Here is a 9,643-nt window from a genome sequence, read left to right as displayed (position 1 = left end):
AGGCCATAGTTATGACTAAATGTAATGTTGTCAAGGTTGGATCAAATAACAGTTTCCCATCTAATGGTAATCCTTAATATCACTTTAATGAAGTTCATTTTAAGTGTGCATTCTAAGAATTCAAAAAGAACTTGATACTACAAAGCAATTTTAGGAATAATATAAAACATGTTTCTGTTTAACTTCTTCATTTCTACGGTGTTGAGATGAAAAACACTTACCTGAGAGAGTGGTTAAGAGGAGCTGAATCAAAAGTACTGATTAGAAGAGTGTTTAGTACCTAGCAATGGGTCAGTAAGTGGACACTAACAGTAATTATATGGGTAGGCCAGCAATTGGTTTTGCAAGGAAACAGTTTGATTTTCAACATTAACTCCTCTAACTCTTTAGCCATGTGGACATGGACTTGTTATTTAACTCTCATGGCCTTTGATTATTCATTTTCTATATTATTTACCTTTCAGCATTGTAAGAATTAAAAAGATAATGCATATCTTGCATTGTAAGAATTCAGTAAATATAGATATCATCACTGTTGTTGTCTAGGATAACACAGATGGCATTCAAATAAATTAATTGATCTCCATGTGTGTTTTCCCCTGGATGCCGGATGACCATTACATTTTATCTTCAAAGAACAAGATCTGGAGCTGTTCAGGCAGAGATTGAATCATCATTCATCTTTTTAATCAAAATCTACTGTATTAAGACCAGAGATTCATCCCATCTCTACTTTGTATAATGTTGAAAAAATTATTATCTTATTAAAAAAAATGGTGAAGACAATTTGACATCAATACATCCAGTATTTTTCTTTTACCCTGGAGCATTATACTTTCCACAGAGACCTTTAAGAACTCCTGAAGTAAGAAATGTACACTTGATTTGTTTTTATATCATGGACTTTTAATGGAATCTATTTCACCATTTAATTGTATGTGCAAGAATAAGAGTCATAGAATAAACAGTAGGGCTTTAAAAGTTCAATAAATAACACAAGAATAAAGATTTGAGAATAGACTTTCCTCATTTGGACATCTAAAATGGGAATGCAGGAATGTGGTATATTTCTTTTTGCTTTAACGATACTCTGCCAGAGAGAATAGTGGGAAAAGTACAAAACAAATCTCTCTTTTTACCATAGGAGCACAGCTCTCTGATTTTCATACACTTGTCCTCTACACTCGCTTTGGCAATGAGTTTAGAAACTGATCCCATCTTTCCACTGTGTTTAATATTAAATATTTGCCACCATCCAAGTTTAGGACTTATCATCTACCTCTCCAATCCACCTCTACACACCTGTCATTTGGTCTCCCCAAAATTATTCTTGGCCATTTATCCAAACATACATAAATAGCATCCTTTTGTCCGTATTCAGTTTCACTTGGTATATGTTCAAAGTTTCCTCATATCAGTTAATGACAAGTTAATCTCCTAGTTCTTGAGAACAGAGAAGACTTACCCAGGTGGTCACATGGATAGGATATCAAATGTCCAATATGTCATCATTCCACATTATCTACTAGGGGAAAAAAAAATTATATAACCATAAAGCTAATTTTATTAAAGATTTCAAGAGTTCTGAACCCAAAGAAATCTAAGAAAAATTGCATTCTGGTCAAGGAGAAATCAGAAGCTGCTGGGGATAGTTTTCGAATTTGTTTCCGGAATGGCTGTGAGTGGCCTAATATTGATGGATGGACTCTGCTACTGTTATATAAACCGGAGTGGCTTCTGACTGTAAGATTTGGAACAGCATGATGGAGTTTTTAGGAATTCTTCTATGTGTGTGTTTTTTTCCAGGGAATGTTTGCTGAGAGCATGGTGGTGCAATGGATTGAGACTGTGCTGGAAAGTAGAGGGACTTCTCTAAAGTCTGGTGGTGCTTAGAGCCACCATCCTTATAGAGAATGAAGCTTGTGTAGTGTATAGCTTCCAAGATTCTCCCAACAACCCTTACTTCTTGCATTCATGTTCTTGTTGATAACCATCCCCTTGAGTATGTGCTGGACTCAGTTCATTGCTTCCATCAAAGGGAATTTGGAAAACTATTGGAAGATCCCTTCCAACAATGGGGTGTAAAAAGAATCTGACTGTCATCTTGCCAGTCCTCTCCTGCTCTCTGGCCACCCAACTCTTATGAAAACAAGCTTCCATGTTGTCAGCTGACTGATGGAGAGGCCCATGTGGTCAGAATTTAAAGGAGGCCTGTGGCCAATAGTCTGTGAGGAACAAATCCTGCCAATTGACACCTGAGGACCTTGGAACCAAATCCTTTCCTAGTCAAACTTTGAGGTGACTGCAGGTCTTGCCAACATTGTGAATGCAGTCTTCCCCGACGCCCATATTTAGGTGAGGATGAAGTTACAAAATAAGTACAATGAAATAGTTTTCTTAAGTACCAACATATATTAACTACGCAGAATAACGAGAACTGATGATGCCATTCAAATTAGGAAAAAATAGAAATTGCCAATGCATAAAACCCCAAACCACATGCAAGGGCTACAAAAAGAAGATAGGACATTCTCCTTCATGACACAAATATTAATTCAGAAAATGAAAATAGTATCAGATTTTTGGTATAGAAGATCTGTTGTTGTAGTTGTTAGTTACTGTTGAATTGATTTTGACTCTTAAGGACCCCGTGCAACAGAGTAGAACTGCCCAGTAGAGTTTTCTAGCCTGTAATCTTCATGGGAGTAGATTGACAGCTCTTTCTCCTGTGGAGTGCCTAAGTGTTTCCCTTTGCCAAACTTTCAGTCAGCAGTTGAGTGCTTTAACCACTGTGCCACAAGGACATTTACAGAATACTTATTCCTCCCTAAATTACTTGGTTCATTCAGTGGGTTTGAGAATATTAAAACCCAGTGCCGTTGAGTTGATTCATGTTAAAGCTCACATTTGTTCTTTAAATTGAAAAATTGAAAAAAAAAAGTGATTTTTATCTTAAGATTTGTACAACTTGAAAGTTAGAGATGCGGAATATAGGTGGGCTTCCTCCTTAGAATGACATGGCCCAGAAAACAGGAACATTCAATTTTTGCTCTTTCTCTGTCATGTATACTAACAAGCCTTCAGAGACTGGAACAACATGAACCAATTTGGCTAATTATGAGCACTGGGCATTAAGGTACCAAAGTGATACAACTGTAAATATTCTGCCCCTACCTTGAGGACTTCAGTTTGTGCTTCCCAGTCCAGCAATCTTCAAAACTCTGTACCTCCTCTACATTAGTACTTTGATTCAGGAGTCTTATGCCTGAATCTCTCTTCCTGTCAGTCCTGAGGAAAGAGCCTCAACTCTCATTGCCAACCAGGCAGGGGAGTGTTGGTGGATCCATACTCCTTGTTCATGCCCCAGCAGAGACCCAGTGCGATCCAGTGAGTTCCTTGGGAGACAGTGGACACAGAGGGGCTTGGGAGCATTGTTTCCTCCTTCTGAGGACAAGCAGCACAGTTGGGATGGCCAGATGAAAGGCCCTGAAATGTTAAGTTTCAGCTCAGAGGTCTGTGATGTTTCAGTTCATGGTTCTGGTAGAGGTTTGAGAAGGCATATTTAGATTTTTAACTTCTTCTGCATTGGTTCTGACTTCCATTGGTATGTCCCCACCAGAATGAGAAATGGGCCCCTCTCTTCTGTCTCCTAAACAGTTCAACAAGATCTAGTTGATGCTGATAACGATAATGATGAGGATGATGGTAGTCACCATAGTATATTGTGAAATTTTATTGAAGGCTGCCCAGTGCCAGGATCTGAGCTAAGTTTTCTCTGTAACTTGTTCCTTTTTTCTGCACAACCACACCTAGAAAAGAGCAATTTCATAGAAGAGAAAATGAGCACAGTCTGTTTTTGTAACTTGTTCCAGATCATGGGCCAGAAAAGGTTGAAGCCAGGTTTGAATCCAGGCAGTGTGACACCAGACACAGGGCACCCAGCCAGATTCTCTTCTGCCATCCACCGTGCCATGCCACTTCTTTGGTCTCTCCACACAGAGACTCCCAGCTCACTGTGCTTCTTTGTGTGGATTCTGCTAGACCACAGTGGACAGCAGTGAGTGCCTCTTGGTTTCTCCACTCTCAGAAGGATAATTGTGAATACAGGAGAAGATCACATCAGGAGATGGCAGATGACAATTAGGACAGGTCTCTCTCTTGCCCCTTCTGGAATTTAACTCAGCTGTCCACCTCCTTTCATGATTGTAATTTAGCCTATCAATCTCAGAGACATGAAGACAGGATCTTGAGTTCCATTCTTCTTCAGGAAGCTGGAATGAGTTAAAGGTGTAACTTAGATGTATCTTTGGCTAGGTCCCCTGGACTTTTTCTTTAAACTTTTTGAAATATGAGGAAATGGAGTGAAGATGGTTAATGCATGGGCCTCAGTGACTTACAATTTAATTGTAAATTCTGTCTGTGCTACTTATGATCTGTATGCCATGGGGTAAGTTTTTAGTATCTCTCAGCCTCTATGTTGCCATTTGAGTTGATCCACAGCTGATAGACTGAAAGATCTGCATTGCTCTGAGGACTGAACAGATAATGCCTATTATGTATGTGATAAAATATGTGATGGATGCATATAGTCAGGGCACATTAATTTTACATATTATTGTTATTATAAATTAGACAAAGCTTCATACCATTCATGTAATGCATCCTGTGATTTGACAGGTTTGTTTTGTCTGGATCCCTGGAAGATTATTTAATGTCCATTCTTATCCAAATAAATATAGAATGCTTGGAAGTGAACAGCTGAGGTTCATTCATTTCTGATTCCCCGGAGCGTATCCTGTGCTTGCCACAGAGAAGGCTTAACCACAATGACAACAACAAATCTGCATTAAATATGGACTAGACCCTTGGTTCCTTTGTTCCTTGGTTCATAGGATCAGATCGTTGGCTGTGCTGCTTCTATGCTGAGTGCTTCCCTGCCTGTGCTTTCATGCCTCCAAGAATGCCCCATCGATTAAAAAAGGCGTGAATGTATCTATATCATGAGCTTTCTATGGGACCAATGTATTTAGTAGAGGATATATCATTCAATTATATTTTCAAAAAGTTGTGGAGATTTTCATAAAACTAAAAAGGAAAAATGGAGAAAGAGAAGGGGAAAGTAAATCTTACTGGGTGAACCTAGGCACATTTTAAGATTTCAGTACATTATATGCTCGAATTTCCTGGGACACATTAGACTTCTGTCTTTCCCATATAATCAAATAAAACTGGGATTATATTTCAACAATAAGCCAACTACTCTCATATTGATTCAAATTCTAACTGAAGACATTTTTCAAGTATTTATTAAATGCCACAGCATTTTTTGCTGCCATGCACATCCTAGCAATGTGCACTATTCTCCCAATTTCCAGGTAAGAGTTGTTGAAGGACGTACTTGCACCCCAAATTCATCGTGTGACAGATATGGGATTTGGGCCTTGCCCTTTTCACTCCTATTCCAGGATTCTGTCTCCTCAGCCAGAGCTTAATGGTTGTGTTTTTTTTCAGATGAACAAATGGAGACTGAACCATTGATCCTTCCTCTTACAACTCAGTGAGTTGAACTGTGAATTAAGAAAATAGGCCAAATGGAGTCATGTTAGACCTACCAATAGAAATGAAGAAGTGTGTTGCCACCAGGGAGCTAAATGTGGTGAATTCCAATCTCCCCAATAAGGAAGGATTGACTTGGAAAGCTCTTAAGTGGGCCTATGATGACTGGGTTTCAAACCTGGCTTTGGAATGTCCCTGGTTGTAATTTCCTCAATTGTAAGTAAGTGTGTTCATTTGATAAGGAAATAATGCTTTCTAAACATTTAGGATGAACATTTCAGCCTTTTATGAAGGCGATAAAGAATGGAAACAAATAAAGGAAAAAGCCAACTGAACGCCAGATATTTCCCTGAGATGGTATAGCATTGATGGAAAGCAGTGTCTACACAGTGAAAAATAGGAACAGAGTGTTTCTGAAAAGTAAATTGTCATTTAATCACTGGTGCATTTTACACTGATGCCATCTTTGGAATCAGCAATGTTGTATGAGTTGAACATTTATCAAACAGTTATCAAAGTTTGATGTCCAATAAGCCAAGGGAGAGGATATATACCTTAAAAGGTTTTTAAAGGTGACCCACATATTTGAATGACCATGTAGCTCCATATAAGATGGATGTCAGAAAACCAAAGAATGATGAAAACCTGTGAAGATATTTGACATATAAACAAACTCTCTAATTATGAACATTTTATTTTAGTTTAGAATCCAGCTAATGAGGTACCTGGGTGAAGCCAATGGTTTGAGCTCAGCTACTAACATAAAGGTTGGTGGTTTGATTGCACCCTTCAGTGCCATGAAAGAAAGACCTGGTGATCTGCTTCAGTAAAGATTAAGGCCATGAAAACTCTGTGGAGCAGTTTTATTCTTTAACACATGGAGTCTCTGTTAGTTGGAATCAACTCTATGGCATTTTTTTTTAAAAACGTGTCCCTATCCCATACACATTTTTGTTTTAATATACCAAAACAAGGGAATTTATACCACTGTACTTGGGTAAATAAAGTACATTTGACTGCTCCTTAAAAAGAACTACTGGTTTCCATTGAGCAGATTGTGACTCATGGTGACACTATGTGTGTCAGTGTAAACTATGCTCCGTTGGGTTTTAAATGACCTTTTTTTTCAGAAGTAGATTACCCCAGTGAACCCAGTGCCATCGAGTCGATTCACACTCGTAGCGACCGTATAGGACAGAAGTAGATTACCAGGCCTTATTTCTGAGTTGCCTCTGGGTGGACTCCAATCTTTTGCCTAGCTGCCAAGTGTGTTAACTGTTTGCACACCCTGGAATGGGAAGTGATTTTCTTATTATCCTTTAATTGAAATGATTTTTTTCTTTAAAAAAGTGTATTTCTTATTGCGTATGCTTCTCTCATAGAGGGGTGTGATATTTCACTCTTTCTATGAACTTGTTATCATAAAATGTCCTTGCCATTTTAACTTTCTTTAGCCTAGCATCTCTAAAGTGGTTGGGTACAGAAAGAGGTGAATAGAACAGACAATGAGGGAAGAGCTTTAAGAAAAACAGACAATGAGGGAAGAGCTTTGAGAAATACTGCAGTTGGGTTTGCTGTGAGTAAGATTGCTGAAAAGTACTGGGGTATTAGGTCCTTAAGTGTGAACACATGTGAGTTTGCGGGCTTTGCTTGTGAGTTTTTTAAATTCAAAATACAGACACAATACTGGGTAGCTCTTTACCTGTTTTCTTTTAACAATCCTGTTTTCTTTTTCCAAAAGCTGTTGTAAGTACATGGAGCCACAGAATCTAACAGGTGTCCCAGAATTTCTCCTCCTGGGCCTCTCTGAGGACCCAGAACTGCAGCCCCTCCTCTTTGGGCTGTTCTTGTCCATGTACCTGATCACTGTGACTGGGAACCTACTCATCATCCTGGCTGTCACCTCTGACTCCCATCTCCACACCCCCATGTACTTCTTCCTCTCCAACCTGTCCTTGGCTGACATTGGTTTCATTTCCACCACAGTCCCAAAGATGCTAGTGAATATCCAGACACAGAGCAAATCCATCACCTATGGGGGCTGCCTGATACAAATGTCCTTTTTTTACGTCTTTGCATGCCTGGACGATCTGCTCCTCGCTGTGATGGCTTATGACCGGTTTGTGGCCATCTGTCACCCTCTGCACTACACAGTCATCATGAACCCTCGCCTCTGTGGCTTGCTAATTTTGGTGTCTTTTTTCATCAGCCTTTTGGACTCCCTGGTGCACATTTCAATGGTGTCACAACTTACCTTCTGCACGGACGTGGAAGTCCCTCATTTCTTTTGTGAACCTCCTCGACTCTTTAGCCTTGCATGTTCTGATAGCTCCATCTATATCATATTAATGTATTGTATTGGTGCCATCTTTGGTGGTGTTCCAGTCTCAGGGATCCTTTTTTCTTACAGCCGAATTGTTTCCTCCATTCTGAAAGTCTCATCTTCAGGTGGGAAGTATAAAGCCTTTTCCACCTGTGGCTCTCACCTGTCAGTTGTATGTTTATTTTATGGAACGGGCCTTGGAGTGTACCTCAGTTCAGCTGTCTCATCTTCTCCCAGGAAGTGTGCCATGTCCTCAGTGATGTACACTGTGGTCACCCCCATGCTGAACCCATTCATCTACAGCCTGAGGAACAGAGATATCAAGAGGGCCCTGTGGAGGCTCCTCAGCAGAACTGCTTAATGTCAACACTTGTGCCATCTTTTTTTGGCATATGGGTTGGAACAAATTTCAGATCCTAAGATCTACAATGATAAATCTTGCTTCTTGGCTACATAATTTTTCTCGGTCTCAGAGGTTTTAATCTTGAGATTTCATATCTGACCATTGCTTCCTTTGTTGCATGTTTATTGGGATAGTGGAAATATTCTGGGATATGTCAATCTGCAAGATCAAATCCCATTGTACCTATGGAGCCATCTGTAGCTTCTCTTCTGTGACGCAGGATTTCTCATATAATGCAGTACTCTGTTTTTATGTATTTAGAATCTTCATCCTTTACCATAATTCATCTCTATTATCCAGACTACTTTTGTATCTATCAGAACCGTACATGCAGGTTATATGTGAGAATGCATGTCACTGGTCTTAAACCTTGACTTCATAATGAAATCATACAGGAAGCTAAAAAATATTGGTGCTTTGGTCCCACCACTATGGATTCTGTTTTAATTGGAACAGCACGTGGCTTGAGCATAAGATTTTTAAAGAACCACAAGCAGTTTTAATGTCAAGTCAATGTGAGAGCTACTGATCTTTTCAGACACTTCTTTAAAGATGACTGGTTTGTTGCGGGTCTTTTACTTCTCCTGGGCAGATGCTATAGGTCTCAAAGTGATCAGAGCTCACAATGGGAAAGATATGAGAGAACGCACCCTAGCAAGTGGTAAGTGAATTTTCACAATATTCCTGATGATGTTTCTTTTCATATCTTCTCCCTTTACATCATGTTGCTATTGGTGGCTCTTGAGTTGTCTCCCTGACATGTGGTGACCTGATGCACAACAGAAGAAAATACTACCCAGTCCTGCACCATCTCTGTTATTGATTGTGAATCAGACCTTTGTGATCCACAGGGTTTTCAATGACTGCTTTTTGGAAGTAGATCTCCAGGCCTTTCAAACTAGTCTTTCTTAGTCTGGAATCTCTGCTGAAACCTGGTCAACATTTTTACATAGTACAAGCCTCTGCAGACAGGTCTTTGCTGCAGAAGAGGTACATTGGTTGTGAATCAGACCTGGGTTTCCACAGGGAAGGGTAGAATTTGGCCAATGAACCACCAGTGATTCTGCCCTGCACAGCATGAAGTTGGCTACATGTGCTTGTTGATAAGCTATTGTCTCCCTTCTCCAGATTCACCTTCTATACTTTACTCTGTGATGCTGGGGCCAGAGAGGGGAGGATCCTAAACCACTCTCCTGAATTCCCATCTGACTTTATTGTTAGGTTTTTTCAATTATGATCAGTAAGGTTTACCACACCTTAATAATCTCAACATTTTCTTCATATCTGTTTTCTTAGACCTTGGTGTGATAGTGTCTATCCCCAGTTACTATCTCTGTATTGCCACATTGCTCCTTTTGTCT

At 39.6% G+C, this 9,643-nt stretch overlaps 1 protein-coding gene across 1 annotated transcript; it reads left to right on the top strand.

Moving 5' to 3' along the window:
- Nucleotides 1–7,252: 7,252 nt before the first annotated feature.
- Nucleotides 7,253–8,240, top strand: LOC126072120 (olfactory receptor 7E24-like). The gene has a single exon (XM_049876806.1). It carries the CDS (start codon nucleotides 7,311–7,313, stop codon nucleotides 8,238–8,240), a length of 930 nt encoding a protein of 309 aa, XP_049732763.1. The 5' UTR covers nucleotides 7,253–7,310.
- The last annotated feature ends 1,403 nt before the right edge of the window (nucleotides 8,241–9,643 follow it).

Source organism: Elephas maximus, chromosome 3 (assembly GCF_024166365.1).
Source record: "Elephas maximus indicus isolate mEleMax1 chromosome 3, mEleMax1 primary haplotype, whole genome shotgun sequence".
NCBI classification, from domain to species: domain Eukaryota; kingdom Metazoa; phylum Chordata; class Mammalia; order Proboscidea; family Elephantidae; genus Elephas; species Elephas maximus.
This window is presented reverse-complemented; position numbering and strand designations above follow the sequence as displayed.